Source organism: Montipora foliosa, chromosome 3, assembly GCF_036669935.1.
Source record: "Montipora foliosa isolate CH-2021 chromosome 3, ASM3666993v2, whole genome shotgun sequence".
In the NCBI taxonomy this organism is placed as follows: domain Eukaryota; kingdom Metazoa; phylum Cnidaria; class Anthozoa; order Scleractinia; family Acroporidae; genus Montipora; species Montipora foliosa.
The window spans coordinates 3,788,835-3,806,334 of NC_090871.1; the positions used below are offsets into that span (position 1 = coordinate 3,788,835).

At 40.2% G+C, this 17,500-nt stretch overlaps 1 protein-coding gene across 2 annotated transcripts in view; it reads right to left on the reverse strand.

Moving 5' to 3' along the window:
- Positions 1 to 17,500, reverse strand: part of LOC137996498 (NADPH oxidase 4-like) — a 23,790-nt gene that overhangs the window by 2,223 nt on the left and 4,067 nt on the right. For both annotated transcript variants that reach the window (XM_068841936.1, XM_068841937.1), the window contains 18 exons: positions 12,990 to 13,085; positions 12,569 to 12,679; positions 12,144 to 12,228; positions 10,159 to 10,256; positions 9,102 to 9,129; positions 8,264 to 8,310; positions 5,789 to 5,814; positions 5,616 to 5,696; positions 5,357 to 5,498; positions 5,009 to 5,101; positions 4,855 to 4,926; positions 4,292 to 4,354; positions 3,801 to 3,861; positions 3,528 to 3,636; positions 2,501 to 2,537; positions 2,246 to 2,328; positions 1,221 to 1,338; positions 581 to 652 (listed from right to left, as the gene is read on the reverse strand). In XM_068841936.1, the coding sequence (XP_068698037.1) occupies positions 581 to 652; positions 1,221 to 1,338; positions 2,246 to 2,328; positions 2,501 to 2,537; positions 3,528 to 3,636; positions 3,801 to 3,861; positions 4,292 to 4,354; positions 4,855 to 4,926; positions 5,009 to 5,101; positions 5,357 to 5,498; positions 5,616 to 5,696; positions 5,789 to 5,814; positions 8,264 to 8,310; positions 9,102 to 9,129; positions 10,159 to 10,256; positions 12,144 to 12,228; positions 12,569 to 12,679; positions 12,990 to 13,085 (1,422 nt within the window). The remainder of the gene's footprint in view (positions 1 to 580; positions 653 to 1,220; positions 1,339 to 2,245; positions 2,329 to 2,500; positions 2,538 to 3,527; positions 3,637 to 3,800; positions 3,862 to 4,291; positions 4,355 to 4,854; positions 4,927 to 5,008; positions 5,102 to 5,356; positions 5,499 to 5,615; positions 5,697 to 5,788; positions 5,815 to 8,263; positions 8,311 to 9,101; positions 9,130 to 10,158; positions 10,257 to 12,143; positions 12,229 to 12,568; positions 12,680 to 12,989; positions 13,086 to 17,500) is intronic.

Genomic DNA, 17,500 nt, shown 5'->3' on the forward strand with positions numbered 1-17,500 from the left:
GAGGTCGTGTAATGACCTTAAATTTCCATTTTTTGACACCGAATCCGTTTACATACAGAAGTAAGTGTTTAAAACAGACTTCTATTAGACAAGAGGCGTGGAAATAGAATTCAAATAAAAATATTAATTTCTCCTTGAAACGTTCAGTTTGTAAGTCGCTTACTGCATTTGCTATCAAGCGCGGTGCGAGTCAACAAGTAAAAAAGTGATCTGTGACCGAGGTCTTGAAAATTTCAAGATCGAGGTGTTTTCACGTTGTGAAAACGTATCAAATACGTTTGTGCTATAGGCCAAAATTATTTCTCGCTTCCTTCGGGAAAATATTCTTTCTCTGGGAACCACGCTTTGATGGAATTGTTAAACTCGTTCTGGATTCCATCATCCAGAGAAATAAACCATGAACACGAACACCTACAGAGATTTTTCAAGGCTGATTTTGAAACTCGTCCTCCTGGAAATCAAATTACTGCCTTTTGTTGTACACTTCAAGAAGGTTTGCATCCCTTGTTAAATAATTTTTGGTGGCAGTTTTCAGACAAGCTTAGTGAAGTAACCAACAAATTATTAGCATGGATAGTACCTCTTTTTGAAATTGTGGTCCGGTGTAGTAAAAGTTACATATGAGGAAATCTGAACGGTTGGCCTCCCAAAGCTAGAAGACGCAAACAAAAGAAAGAGAAATTACAGGAGAGCAACACCACTACCTAGCGATAGCGACTACTTCTTATTACAGTATCTTCCTGTGTTTCACCAGCCATATACATTACTTCTACTGTAAACCTTTCTTTTAAGCGACCCTCACCCCCTCCTCCCCCTACCTCCCGTACGCTAAGACATTTCCGAAGTGTAAAATTGTCTTATCAACGGATTGTCTTGTTGTGTCTTTCTAACGTCGATTTGTGTTTTCTTGCCTTGCCATCCTTGTCTTGTCGTCAATGTTTCGTCTTGTTCCCATTGTCTTGTCTTTACAACAGTCCGATGTAGTCTGCTCTTTTTAGTTTACGTTCATATTGTGTCATCTGACTTGTATATAACTGTACAATTTGAATGAGAGAAGTGGTCCTTGCACTTGAAGACAATTACTTGAATTTTTTCTAGCTAAGTGTGAGGATTACTCCTCTCATTCGTCTATGACCCGCCCTTCAACATACATTCATTTCATTCACTGTACATGAATGGCTTTAATTTACATAGGCCTAATGAATCTTTTCGAGGCTTACCATAACGTGAATGGAGTGTAAAAGTTCCACAAACCAATGGAAAGACTTGATACGTCTACACACCAACACAAAATACAGTCGGCGAAGCTTTAAACTACTTCTTGATTTGACTTTCAATCTGTGTAAAATGAATGGTTATCACATAAACAAACTGACACTCTTTCAAACGCTGAATTTCGCGACAAAGCCCTTTTTTCTTTTCTCGATTTCTCCAACTGAACAGCTTCGCAAGTAAGAGTCAATTGTTGGTTCTTTCATTCGCAAAGGGGTCAGCGTCGGTGATAGTAAAATTCATGATAATTTTAATAATCTTGAGGTTTTCTTTCGACTTACTTATTTAAAATGTTTCGAAGACCCTCTGAAAACGGTAAATTATTCTCTTCAAGCTTGCCAAGTCAGTTTCATAACCTAGCCATGTATACTTTTGTTGTTTGTAATTCTTAGTTATTTGGAAATTGTGGTCGATATACTATTTATTGTATAAGACTCCAAATAAACGTGTCTGTCTGTCTGCCGTTCACAACCGTTACAACCTCTGGTTTGGATTTCCTTCCGGTTGTCCCGGATTTAACTCTACCACGCTTTGTAAATATAGTGTAAACTTTGAATAGTGTTCACTTCGTTAAGTTTGAATAGACCAATTCGGCTAACTCAATGTTGTACCCAATTCAAATCTCTCGGGGTTAAGATTCTTTGTGTGTTGAATTTGCATGACAATGAAGCATTCAAATTTAAAATGACATGGAAATACTTGAAACAAAACGTTTTATTCCCAAAAGGATTTGCATTGGGTGCAACATTAAGTTGGCCGAATCAGTCTATTGTTTCTTTCAGATTATTATAAAGTGGGGTGCCTGTGAACTAGCTTGATAGCTAAGTGCACTTCATGACATTTCTTTACCTTACAAGGCTGAAACAACCTTGTTTCCGGGTTCTTTAATCTTGGCATATCTCTGGGGTGTAAAGATGAAAGACCCTGGGCACGAGTTACAGTCTCGTCAGTTGCACAGTTTTACAATACTTACCTCAGGTCATTAAGAACAGCAGCAAAGGGAGTGACGCCAATTCCTGTTGCTATGCAAACACTCACATGATAACTCCAAACGTCCTGTAAAAGACACGAGGACACTTTTTCACGTCAAAATGGATTGATCGTCCTTGTACCAATCCTAAAGCTTACATTGCATGTAAGGTCCAAAATGTCTTTGGAACATTTCAGCGGTAACCGACCGCAGATTCATATCATACTTTAATCTAGTTGATGTTTAATGTCTCCCTACCCTGAATGGGCTTCCATACGGGCCATCAACGACAATCCTGTTTGACGGAAAAGATAACAGCTGTTTAAGAACAATTATTAAAATCTTCAACATCGGTTAATGTTTTTCTCGTGCTCTGATTGATTCACTGATTCTCGGTTACAGCTCATATACCTTAGTTTGACCTTATATGGCAAATGATTGCGCTTAGGAGGCAGCGTGGTCGAGTGGTTAGGGCGTTGGGTTTGCATGCGGCTGCTCCGGGTTCAAATCCCGTTCGAACCTCTGGTTAGGATTTGTTTCGGTTGTCCCGGATTCAATTCTACCACGCTTTGCTTTCCTGCCAGTTGGGGTTCTTAATAACGTTTCTGTTAACTTTGAATTGTTTCTTTCACATTGTTAAAAGTGGGGTGCCTGTAAACTAGCTTGATAGCTAAGTGCACTTCCACTATAAACAAAGCATTCACATTTACATTTACATTTACAAATGATTGCTCTAAGCGTTGCTAAGCTAAATTTTTTTTTCGCCGGAAAGCGAAATTTCTCTCAGAATAAGGCCGCAAAAAAAAAAGATATATATATATGTTAAATATCGCAAAGCTCCCGCACTTTTCTGAAGCCCATACTCAGCCAACCCTGTCTGTAGTGGACATGCCCCTTGGGGAACTCCTCCATGTCTCCGCCTCCTTGAGGTTTCAATCTGTCTTAACGCCGGATAATGTACCTTGGCAATACGAAAGTGTTGATTTATCATACAATTTGATGAATGTAAATCATAACCATCGTTGAAAAAAAGGATTTTTGAGCTTACGTTTGGAGTGTAAGCCCCTAGTCGGAGCTTCTGTTTCGAGCACGCAAATCTTTCGTGGTTCGTTTTTCCTTTGTCGTCTCGTTTGATCAAGCTCTTCCCCTTACCTACACAGTACCACTGTCAGTTTCTTCGGAAACAAACCCCTTATTAACTTGGCAACACTCTTCTCGATGTTTATTTTAATCCCTTCTTTTTTCGGCTAAAACATAACATAACATATCACATAAACGTGCTTACTTTACTTTAGGTGCAATGTCGCTGAAATTTCTGCCATGGTGCACCTCACTTGTCAATTGTCTCTGATCTTCTTGTGATAGCTTTTGAAGCAGTCGATGCGAAAACCTCTCTAAAATATCCAACCCAATTTGTAAATTACTTTTTAAACATAGAAGTCTGTTTCCAGTTGGACATTAGCAAGCGCAAAAAATACAGCTTAGATATATAAAAAAGCCGCAAAATTGATTAAACTGCAAATGGTGCAAAGATATAGTTATTTTTGTTGTAAGTCACCTGTCCAATCTCCGAGAATCTTACAGTGTATCGAAAACGTGGAATCTTCTGTTGACGGACACTGCGAAAGAGATAAGACAAGTCATTCGACATGAGTAAGGCACCTCCCTGTTCACCTTTTTACGACTTCACTAGATTATGACCTTAAGTTTAAGTACAAAAAAATAAGGCGCTGTAACTAACAGCAAAAATACGAGGTTATGAAGATGTTTACAATATCTCTTAGAAATCGCAACGCCATGAAAAGTATGAATTAAATTTAAAGTTTCCTCTGTTCTTAGCTTAATGTAATTAAAAATACGGCTTGCTTAATTGGCCAATAATAACGCCCGTTGTCGCCGAGGGATGGCACTAAACAACGTATTTAGGCAGCTCGTCCCTTTCGACTCTTCGCTTTCATAGTCAGAACTGGTCATTTCTTTAAAGTCTAGGGGAATACGAGAAATCAACGCACTCAAGTGACAAATTTTGTCTCCTTAAAGTTTTCTCACCAGTGTCAGCGTGAAAGGGTGCCACTCAAATCTTGACACGTCTTGGCAATTGACAAACACATACTAAAAGAAAAACAATACAATTCACTGTGGTTTGAGGTTGTGGCACCCCTCGATCTCGTACCTAACGCCTCACGGCTACGTGAGCAAAAACTGGCTTTGGTTCCGACTTGCGACGGATTTACCCTCTTCGTCCCACGTTTTACCAAGTACTGAATACTACGGTAAAAGCATCAGTCTTACTACAGGGAAAGCAGCCTTGCCAAACAAGATGCAGTTTAATCGGTAACTGTTTTCTTATTAAGGCCTATTTTATTTAATTTCTTTTCTGCAACACCCACCATAATCTACACAAGGCTGAACACTTCGTAGAGTTGGTTTACCGACTCTTTGCTTTTCTCATTTCTGAGGTCGAAACTGAACCCTGCTAAGAGGAAAGCCGGAATTAGGCTAGTTCGGCGATTTGAAGACAATCTCAGTTTTATTTGCTAATGTTTTGAAAAGAAAGTTGACAGAGGTAGTCTCTCGTATTTGTGGCTGATGGGTGAAAAGTCCGGCTTTACCTGCCCTGGTGCAGCTGTAAAATTCTCTTTTTTCATTTGTATTTCCAACACTCCATCATCATGGTCAATAATCTGAGGAAAACAAATACGTCAAAGGGGGCCAACCAAACAGATCAGTAAACCAGTTATCGCTTGAGAGGATGATTCCTCTTACCTTCGTGATCTTCACTTTCTGAAAACTCCTTATTGCTCGTATTAGTCTCTCCATGGTATAGAAAAATAATGGACCAACGCACCACATCCAAGCCTAGATTCACCGAGAGAGATCAAATCCAAATCGGTTATCTGTTTTTCATGCTGGACATGTCGATTTTTGCACAGTGCTTTATCAAATGCTGGCTCAAGTTGTTCATACAACTCTATGTTCTTTTTGCTTGTGCTAAGTCACTGTAAAAAGGTAGAAATTGCGTACTACTGCGCCCAACCCCTCCCCCCCCCCCCCCTCCCACCTCCCATAAAAAAACCCCGAAATGCATATGCCTACCATCGTTTATTAAAGTACCTCAGGTTCATCGGCTTTAAACATCGGCGCCTCCGAACACCATGCCACTTGACTGGTATTGACGATATTGCTTCTATTTGTTTGGATTGAATCACACCCGGGGGAGTGAGTGTCCAAATTTACTTGGTGTTTAATTATCCCCCTGAGAGAAAGAAAGAAAGAAAGAAAGAAAAAACCATGGCCTTAAGACATTTTTAAGTCAAGCCATAAATTTCTCACAAGCTGTTTAATACATACTGCAGTATTCAGTTGGACTTACCCAAGACCATGAACAAACAGAAGTAAAAAGAGCACGATAAAAAGATGGTGAGAATACCAAAACATTTCATAAGAAGCTTGTCTGCAAAACAACAATAACAGCAAAGGAATGTGAAGGAAAAATTGCGGAGCAGAAAGTATTGACAAAAATCAAACAAAATCATCATCATTTACCTTACAGCAGTCACAGAAGTCAAAACCTGAGGGTTAACACAACAAAATAATTTCAAAAGGACAATGTTAGGGACTGTGAAATAATTATCGGAAGGAGAGGTCTTAAAAGGGAGCAGGCGTAGCTCAGTTGCTGGGTTAGTGCGAGGCTTTGGGAGCAAGAGGTTCCCAGTTAGATCCTCGGTGACTTCAACGTCTGTTTCGACCTTCCTCTGATCCGAATAGCTAGAGCTTTAATTATAAATACCCGTTTATTGGAGCACTGACAGAAAAAGAGGCGTAAAGGGCACACCGTTGGCTGCCATTCATACCAGCCTCGGTGGTGAAGGAGATAACGACATTAAGTGAAGTGACTTTACCTATTTTTCTACCTTTTTAAGGGGATGGGAATGCGACGTGGAAAGGAAACGGCAGACGTTGTTGATGGGAGAGGAAGGGAATTGGAAACATTAGGGAGCTTATGCACGCCACGTTTTTGAGACATGGACGGCAACAGAAAGGGAGCTATTTTCCTTTTGAACCTGTCTTGACATTACCTCATTTATATTGCTAAGTATTGTCTACGGGTGCGATGATATGTTCACTTTCGGTTGCCGTTCGTGTCTCAAAAACGTCTATTATTATGGTTGGGCTTTAATCAATTCACTAATTAAGGACGTTGTTTACTCAATCTCGATCCCACAGCTCTTCTCTTCACTGAGGGAGAGAAGAGCTCTGGGGAACCTTGAAAAAAAATGTCTTCCTATTGGTTTTCGTGAAGAACAATCAAAAGAGTCTCTACTTTGTGCATCCAAGTTAGCACGAGGAGTGAGCAGGCGCCGTAAGATTCAAATAGTCAATTTTTGGCTATAAGAACCCTACGGCGCATGTTGGCCTACATAGAGTTTCCCAGAGCCTTGGGTCGATCTGAGGCTTTGGTGACGAGAATGGGTGCTCCTATTGAGGTACTCGGGTTTCCTATAGGTGGTGCTTATTAGACAGGGATATTTTTGCGCGGTTCAAAACTATGCGGAGAAAGCAGAACTTGGCAAGTGCTCTTGGTATCCAAAAAGAAAATTGGGGGTGACCATGCATTTTGCAGAGATAATTAAGCTTCAATTTGAAAAAAGAACGCCATACATTGCTTTGTAATTTAAAGCTTTTTACAAATATTGTTGATTAATTATCTTTGAAAAATGCGTGGTTACCCCCAATTTTCTTTATGGATTTCAATAACCCTCGTTGAGATCTGCTTTTCCCGCATATTCATAACAAACCGCGCAAAAATACCTTTGAATTAGTATGCACCGTCCTTAAGTGGTCTTCAGAGGTACTGCATCGAATCGAATTGGCATTTAGAGATGTTGGTTTTTGAGGAGAGGGGAAAACCCGAAAACCCGGAGAAAAATCTCTCTGGGAGCAGAGTACAGAACCAGCAACAAACTTAACCCACATATGGCCACGAGTCCAAAATCGAAATCCGGGCCACATATTGGTGAGAGGCGAGTGCTATCATGCACCACTACGACATCCCTACCTTCCAGTGCTATGCCCCTGCTAATTTTGATGCATTTCAATGTTACCTTACTTAGAATTCATTTTCTAAATACAGAATGCCAACTAACCTACTTAATAACACCTTCAACCACATTGCGTTTCTGGCGGTCTGATCGGCTCACTTAGGCCCGTTTTAAACGTCGCATTTCACATGTGCCGAATCCAGTACAAATGAGCGAAAAAAATAAACTTTTTTCATTTGCATTAGATTCGGCACATGTGTAGCCTTAGTCTCAGTTATCAGCTTACTATCAAACTCAATAGAGTGGTAAATCTGCCGTTAGAATTCCAAAAAAACTTATCACGTGATCCGCAAAAGAAGTCGTCACATGACATAAAAAGGTTGTCACGTGGTTCGTGTAAAGCGCGTTGGCGGTCATGGCATTCAACAAGAAACACTTTTTCGGATCACGTGGCATTATTTTTCGGATCACATGCCAATTTGTTTAAGATCACGTGTTTAGAATCGAACCGCTTCGGATTCAAATTTCCAACGGCAGTTTTACCACTCTACTGGTTTTGATAGTATATACCGTATGAACTTATAAGGAAACTGATTGCGTCGACTGTTTTGTAAAACTGGAACAGATTAGAGTTTGACGAAATTTAAGAAAACGATCATTCCACGCGCGTTTGTTAGATATGAGATTGGCTGTAGCCAAATCGGCGCAACGCACCAGACCTCGTTGACTATCTTCCATCTCACTCTCAACTCGCGCTCATAAAATTATGCTTACGGATAACAGATTTATTTCACAAGTCACACTGATAAAATAAGAGCGAGAGATCTCTATGGGTTTTTATGACCCTCCATTAAGGTATCCGCTCTTATTGCATCTATTTTTTGTCAGCTAAACTAAGCCAATAACTAAGTGATGAGAACTTTGTTTTGTTTGTGTGTATAATGTCGAAAACTGGCGAATTTATACATTTTCTGCCTACCATTGCAAGTAAAACTAACGTCATTGCGATGCCTGTCAGCCCAGCAACTAAAAATCAAGCAAAGAATAAGACACGTTTATCAGTAATTGACAGCACAACTGCTTTGAACAAACACGTTTTGGTCAGGCATAAAAAGTGAAGAACCTACACGGAAAGGAAAAATACGGATCAACACAACAGCGTTAAGAAACCCATCGGCAAGACGCAAGTAGTTGGCTGTTTAAAAAAGAAAGCCACAAAATCGCGAACAAAACTTTATTTCTCAATTAGGCATTCTCAATCCCTACGGAATCAATTAATTTATCGTGTATTCATGTCACGTGCATGGTTCTACCAATGGCAAAGCTCCTCCATCTTCTACATAAACCACTAGCAACTCACAATTCCTCAATTTGCTCTGACGAATGGTTAACACTCAAAACTTCAGCTCGCAAATCTTTTTTACGATGGTCAATTTGACTTTATCAACTCGTTTGATATGATGAAACCAAAATTTTGGGCTGATGTAGCAGCTCTCGTAACGTATAATGTGATTGGCTCGCTACGCAAACCCAAAAACAAAAGAACTGAAACTTAAACTTAAAAACAGTAGAGTACTAAAGTGGTGAGGTCATAAAATTTTGAAATTAAGGGCTTTGTTAGGATACTTTAAAGGAACAACATTTTTTTCGTGTTTACACGTCGTGATACAGTTGAATTCCGAGTAACACAGAGGATCAATCCAATTGACGATCATAGCGAATTACGACCTCAGGAGGTCCTTGTACGAATGCAGCAACCCGATTACTGGACCAACCTCCCTCCCGTCCCATAGAGATGTTAAAAGCGCTTGACGTACCTGAAGTGAAAACAAATTCCATAGGATTCTGGAAAGAGAGAGTCAGACGGGTGAATGAAATTAAAATTCAATACGCCGCTTTCTCGGAAAGGTGAGCCAACGGGAAAACCTTAGACAGCATTGACCAGAACCAGGTTGCTGACCTGCGGTTCTCGTTAAAACAATATGGTTTTCTGGGGGTGCTCAGTCTCGCGGGCTCAGAAAACCTGGTTTTGGTCATTGATATTTAAGGTTTTTCGAGCCAACCGGCTTTTATTCGTCTATGGTCTCTTTTATAAATCTCTAGTCAGTGATTTATGTGACTAAATAATCGATTTGTGCACGTACTTTATGGGACGTAGGACTCAGCTCTTACAACGACTCTCATGATTGGTTCAGAAAACAATGAGCACAGAAAAAAAATATATAACAGAAACAATTAAGCCTAAACACAATTCTCACGGGTATAATAAGTCCCCCTGGAGGGAGGGGAGTCCCAGATTGCTCAGTGAGTTTTGTTTTTAGCAATTTGGGACTCCCTCCCTCCAGAACTTATTATACTCGTCACCAGGCGTCCCGAGTTCAGTGCCATATTTGAATTGGACACTTTGCGAGGACAACGGTGTCTGGCCGCCATTTTAGTAGGTTAAGTTACAAGTTCTACGCAGTCTGGTGGCTTCGCGTTGCTACTTGGAGATGCTTCAGTGGATTCATGGTTTAGAAAAATTCATGTTCCACGAGCCTGGTGTGTTTATTTAGCGACTGGATTGATTTTCACGAAAAAAAATCGTGCTTGTTTTGGGTCGATCGGAGTCCCTACGCTGGCTTCCGTCTCCCTACCTTGTTACTATACTATGAAGGAAGGTGAACGGGGACCATTTTTCCCGAAACTTCGTGAACGTATTAAAGACAACAACAGCTCACCACATGGTAGGTTTCATCGATTTTTATTTCCATTTTCTTGCAAATTTCCAGACCTAAACTTCGCCTGATATGTTCTCTATATTTACCTATGTGGCACACACAGTGAGCCTGGGTCACCTGTGGGTAAATCTCTCCTTAAATTCTTCAGCCTAACCTGGTTGTGGTAGGAAGCGAAGTTTATATCCTTGAACTTTGAGCTGTAATTGGTTGAAAATCTTGTGGCATTTACAAAATGAGCTGCAATGTGAATTCCTTAACAAACGGAGAAATGACAGAACAGTAGTACTTCAGAACATACATGGACAAAATCATCAAGCGAATGATCGGACGTGACCTTATTTGTTGCTCAACAAATGTTGCACGATGTTGCCGCCTGTTGGATAGGGAGCTTTAGCAACGACGACGGCAACGGCAACGAGAACGTCGTCGTTAAATGAGAATTCGCGTTATTGAAATCGCTTTGCGACTATTCCAAGCATTTTGGCAAACCCTCAAGAAAGAATCTAGTATGAACGGCGCTCAATTTAAGACAGAAAATGAAAATTTATCCTCAAGCGCTAACGTTCTCCCTAAAACCTCTAATTTGGTCATTTCACGTTGTTGATTTGCCGACAACGGCCAAGAAATAGACAAAAATAAAAAAGATGCACGTGCAGAGCTTGCAAAGCTATTGTTTTTGCCCACTACAATATGCAATTTTTTGACTTTCTCGTTGCCGTCGCCGTTGTCGTTGCTAAAGCTCCCTAATGTCAATGTTGCGACTTGTTGAATGGCTGTAAACATATTCAACGTTTGTGGAACGAGAATTTCGAACTCTTTCCATTTTTGGCAGCAAATTTGGAAATGGCGGATGACGAAAGGTTGTTGTCATTGTGCGTGCGAGCCTTGTTGGCCTTGGTTCCATTCAATTAAAGATGATTCTTCACCATCCGCCACCCTGTACCTTCCAAATCACGTGAACGCGACACTGGAAAACCATTCAACAAGCGACAACTTGTTGAACGGAATAGAACTCATCTCTATTTCGTTCAACATTGTAACAATAGATGTTTGTTTGTTTGCTTTCAATAGCCTCAGTATCATGTAACTGATCTGTTAAAGTGATTATCTGTTAAGTACCTATTAAAAGAGAGCAGTTGAGTTCATATAGTGAGAACTGCATGGCACACTGTTCAACATTTGTTGAACAGGAGCTGCAACAATTTGGACCGTTTGTCACTCACCGGCTTAACTGAATAATCAACGAATGAAATGATATTAAATGAATCATTTATTCAGTGAACTGCCGATTTGAAATCAAGTGAAGCCATGATCTTCGCAGTTATAAACGCAATTTTAGCAATTGCGTAGAAAAGAGGGCTGAAAATCGCGAGGCCACGGGGTCAAACCCTGTTGAAGGCTTCTCTACACAATTGCTATTTAACTGGGAGGATCATAGCTTCACTTGACTCACTTGATTCCATACTCGCAGTTCAATATATGATTCATTTCATATATCATTTCGTTCGTTGATTCATTCATCACGGGAACATTAGAACCCACCAATGAACAGCTCCCACTGAACATCAGCGGCTTCATAGCTCAGTTGGTTAGAGCGTCGCACCGGCATCGCGAGGCCACGGGTTCAAACCCGTTGATGTCCTGAAATTTTCAAGCTTCTTTACGCAATTGCTAAAATTGCGTAGAGATAACTGCGAGGATCATAGGTTCACTTGATTTACCATTAAAATGAAGTAAATACCTCAGATTGCTTACACATTCTCTTTTATCTATGCAAGAGGACTGAGACCGCGAGTCAGCGAGAGTCAAGCAGTTCTCTGGGATATGCGATGACGTTCCACGTTTCCACTTGACTTTTGACTGCTTGCGCTCTGCCTTCAACTCGCCGGAGAAAAAAGAGAGCGCAATTTTCCCACATTTTGTAAAGAAGGAAAGTAAAATAAAGACAGAAATGCAGTTGCTATGATACTCGACTAAGTAGCTATACAAGACCATAGAATTCCTAAGGCTTCAGTTGACAAATTGCTTTTGTCTTGTGAATCATTCAACGACATTCAGACAGCCCTGTATCAGTTTCATTTCAGGACGCACTAATCCTTGAAATATAAAGGAAGAAAATTATTCAGGCTGGTGACTTACCGGCGGATACGATGATAATCACTGCGCATGCCTGGTGGAACCAGATGTTCTTGTCCAACAAGCGCCCGAAAAAACGACCAATATCCTGTTGAGATAAAATTTTCTTCTTCAGTCGCTTCAGTTTGCTTTTATCGCTCGTCATTTATTTCAGGAGAAATAATTCACTTTTTTCAGCTTAACTTTCTCCAAATTACGTGAGCAGTAGTCGAGTGTCGTATACAGAAACCCGGTCCACTAAGCGGTTTTCGAGACTCAAAAAAATTATTACCTACATGTGGGTTACATAACTTTACTTCGCAAAAAGATTAAAACTAGTGTATGTATTGCTATTGGGTTGTCTGCCTGAAATTTCACCAAATCTTTAAAAATCAGAGCTGTACTAATGCTTGCCTTTCGGAAAACAAGAATATTCCACTTTATCTTACCTTGCTGGAATTTCTGACAAATGATAATACGTTACGACACATTGGAAGAATCACGAAGCAACAACTGACACATAGAACCGAGGCTGAACCACGTGACCAGCACAAACTCTCCTGAAAATTTTTAAACATGAGAATTTTACGATCAGAGAAGCTTAGGTCACGGCCAGAATTAGGCCTAACCAGCAGCAACCCATAAACAGCGGAGTGCAACTTCCATATCATGATCATGTGTTACGTTGTGAGACGAGTAACTGAGGTATTGCTACAGATACCTTGGATGAGTTCTCTTCTCAAAAGAGAGTTTAAAAAATATTCAGCTTGCTCTTCCAGTAGAACAAGAGCCTTAGCCTTCAAGCACTGAAGAGTCAGTCTGTACAAGGGTGCGTCTTGGCAACGGCAACTTGAAAATGGTTTCACTTACCCCTAACATGGTATACAGGTAATAATACTGAGGACGGTATTTATACTTGTAATAGGAACGCAGAAAAACCGCTGTAGTCACCGCACTCATCACGACCTGAAACAACAACAGCAGCAAAAACCATGCAGTTGTGGTTCTCAATTGTCACTCTCCCAAAAAGAAAAAAGCCTGAATATCAACACCAAATTTTGTCAACTGAAAGGCGCTTTTGTTTTCTTGTTTTTTTCATCCCTGCCCAACTTATTCTTCGTGTTTACAAGATTTTACAACACTGTTTGGTAGCACCATGAAAAGACGTTTGAAATACTTGCGAAGCGAAAAAGTGTCCTAAGATTATACAGTTTTTAAACATGATGCCACCTTTGCTCTCTTCTCTCTCTCGTTAAAGGGGCAACCGTACCAAATATGGACTTGCACCGAATGTGGATTTTCCACTGAGGAAAATAGTTCGTTGTAATCGTTTAACTGATCAAATTGCTCTCAAGTGGATCATACAGTAGAACCTTTCAGCCTCGTTCCAGAGTCTTTCGTCTTTCCTCGCTTAACCGATTGACTCCCGTGAACCACTCCCACCCACTGACGAGTAAAATCATCAATACAATACAATACAATACAACTTTATTTCACTACGCTAGCCACACACATCAAAAGCTGGTTTCCAGGTGGGGCGTAGGTAAACACGTTACAATAAAGTATAGATATATGTATATATTTAAAATAGAAGTATATTACATAGAACCTGTGCGATCCAGTAGGAAGCATGGAGGGCGAGGAGGTAAGTTTGCGTTTGAAATCAGAAAGCGGTTTTGCGCTCTTTGCCTCATAGGTCCTCATAGGAAAGATTATTCCAGAGCCTTGCACCACTATACTTAAAGCTGCGCTTCAAAAAATTTGTGTATGGCCTTGGAAGTGCTAGATCAGTCTCGATATTCCTAAGATTGTAATTTCAGCTTTACAAAGGAGTTACTCAATTGGGGGGCAGATAGATCATTGAGCCTTTGTATGGAAGCGCCTGGTTTCAAGGGTTTTCCATTTCAGGTTATTCAACACATCTGTGGACCTAACATCATATGAAAAGCCTGTAATAACCCTTCCCGCACGATTTTGAATTTTTTGTAATTTATCTTTCAGTTGCTTACCACATGTATCCCACATGGGTGAGCAGTAATCAAAATAAGGTTGAATGAGTGATCTGTATAAAGTTACGAGGGTGCAGAGGGGGACAAAAGGCTTAATTCTTCTCAAAGCACCTATGCCAGCACATGCCTTTTTACATATATACTCAATATGAGTTTCAAATGTAAGCTTTTCATCTAGTAGAACTCCCAAACGTTTGTTAGAGGTTACGCGTGAAACCAAATTATTATCAATGGAGATTACATTACGTAAATCTCCAGATTTAGTGTTCAAATTATATGTTGACCCAACAACCATTAACTTAGTTTTGAGAGGGTGGAATTGGAGCTAATTATCATTGAGCCAGTCGCTTATATTTTTTAAATCAGAATTTATAGTATTGGCAAGTGCGCCAATATCAAAACTAGATGTAAAGATTTGAGTATCGTCTCCATATAAACAGGGGGTAGTGAATTTTAAACAATTTGGTAAATCATTTATGTAGATAAGGAAAAGGAGAGGGCCGAGAATAGAGCCTTGGGGAACTCCACAGAGTAAGTTACTTTGAGAAGATAAGCAACCATTTATTAAACATTGTTGTTGTCGGGCAGTAAGATAAGACTTGAACCACATCAATTCTCTATCAGCGACTCCATAAAACTCAACTTTCTCTAGTAAAATCGAATGATCAACTGAGTCGAAGGCCATACGAATATCAAGAAAAACTACACCTGTCAATTTTCCCTTATCCATATTATCAGACCAATCATCGCACATTTGAATCAACGCCGAGACAGTCGAATGGAGAGGGCGGAAACCAGACTGGAATTTAGAGAGAACAGAATTAACTTTCAAATAGTGATAAAGCTGTTGAAAAACTTCTTTCTCGAAAACTTTACTTATTATTGGCAGGATTGAAATGGGTCTATAATTTCCCATATCACGACGGTCATTGCCTTTATAGACCGGGCACACACGCGCATTTTTCCAGTCATCAATAAAAATTCCAGAGGAAAGTGACAAATTAAATATAAAAGTCAAAGTGAGACAGCGTACAATCCGCAAGTCTCACTCCTAGGAGTGAAGGGGTTTAAGGGGCTCCTTTGTGTGCTTAATCCATGTTTGCCTACGAAACATAAAAAGTCCACTCGAGCAGTCTCTCTTTCCACGCTTAGTTTGTGGAACGCCAGGCGAAAGTGAAAACAAGGAGGGGTTCACTTCCCACCCTGGAAAGAGTTTTTCTCTGTCTTTGGGTGCGTAAATTTCCATTAGTAGGGCTGGCGCTCACATGGTTTACATGGGTAGAAAATTAGCACTTCAAATTACCCTCTAATAGTTAAGAAAGTAAACACAGGCGCGAAAATAACTAGAATTTTGACGAGAATGGATCCACCACAGTCAGGTGGGACACTTAAATATAACAAATACATAACCTTGCGTTACACCACAGTTTATGGAGGGGAACTATCTTTAGACTGGTGAGGTGAACATGCTACATGCATATTTGAAAATGTCATCCTCGGTGATAACTAATCATTCTCAAAGAAGTGAACTCATCACTTCAAACGATATCCTTTGGGCGCATGGAACGACCGTTTTTCGTCGCCTTGTCTGATCTTAAATTTGAGCGACTTAGCAACATCCCGCGTGCGGGAGATGTTTGCTAAGCGCTCAAGAAGCCAGAGTTCACTCGGCCTCGTGCAACTCTTACCATCTTCTTTCATGCCAAGCAAGTACACGCTGAACCGTTTATTATTTGTTTTATAACGTAACCAAAACATCTTGTGGCATCCATTGTCTCATTTGAATGCCTGTCGCTCATTAACTTGTCGAGCTGGTTTCACTTAGGCTTTCAAATCGCTTTGCCGGTGATTTCGGGGAAATATCCGCTAACGGTTAAAAAGTGAGATTTCTAAATCTTCTTTTCATAAAGTTGCGAAGAAGTGTCAGCATTTTTGGCGGTAGACTGGTCGGTCATTCTTGTAGTTTGAGGAAAAGACATTTTTCTACCGGCGGCGCCCGCTTTTCGTAATGACCATTCACTCATGGGGCGAATAGTAAATGGGTAATTGCCAAATCAGAGCGCGCGCTTTACTTTTGTAATTGGATTGCTATCAGTCAACTCAAGACTCGATTTACGAGATGCCATATCAAAGAAATAGACCTCTTACTTTCTTGAATTTGTGGCTTCAGGTTTTAAGGAACGAGGCAAGTGGCGTGTGACAACTGACATTGCTAGATAACGTGAATGGATTTCCGACCAAACCCAGATCGGAGAGACAAAATTGTTCATATAATGTTGCAGCAACTATTAGAATGTTTCTACGTCAATCTTCGTTAATATTTTACGTTCCTGGGAAAAAAATAGCCGCTCTTCACTGCCAGCAAGCAAGAGTTTCAGGAAATAAAACTCCCAGCCAGCCATTGTGTGAGACGGCTTTTAACGAGCCAGCATATTTTAAAATGCGAAATGACACATATTGCCAGCCAGCGCATAACGTTTGACAGGGAGCGGTGGCGTACGTTATGAGCCAGCCAGCAAGGTTTCAACATCAATAGTAATAAATAATTACATAATAAATGAAAATTAATAGTAATAAATATTAATAATATTAATAATAATAACAACAATAATAGTAATAATAATAATAATAATAATAATAATAATTATAATAATAATAATAATAATAATAATAATAATAATAATAATAATAATAATAATAATAAGCTGTACTTACAGTTTCTCGAAATAGAGGTCCTCGCTAAAATGTAAACTTGGGAAGTAGTTGCAGGGCGATCAAGGTGACACGTAAACAAATAACAACGCAATGAACACAGAGTCAAAATGTTAGTATAGTTTCTTTTTCCAATGGTGTTGCACTATAACAACTTGGCATCTAAGGACGTTCGCGCGAAAATTAATCTTGCTGTTTCAATCAAATGGAAACCATTCCCTCTCTCCTTTTCGCGAAACGTGACGATGCTGACGATGAGGTGGTAATCACATGCCAAAAATGCACAGTCAATTAATCCTTATCGCGAAACGCAACGATGCTGACGATGGGGCGGTAATCGCATGCCAAGAATGCACAGTCAATTAATCTCTTTCGCGAGAAGTAACGATGAGAAGGTAATAACATGCCAAGAATGCCAGCCAGCCATGGTCGTATATGGTCAGACAATCACCGCAAAAGTTTCACACCAGAACTGGTGCAAAGTTTCACAGCAAAAGCCATGGTCGTGTGTGGTCAGACAATCACCGCAAAAGTTTCACACCAGAACTGGTGCAAAGTTTCACAGCAAAAGCCATGGTCGTGTGTGGTCAGACAATCACCGCAAAAGTTTCACATCAGAACTGGTGCAAAGTTTCACAGCAAAAGCCATGGTCGTACGTC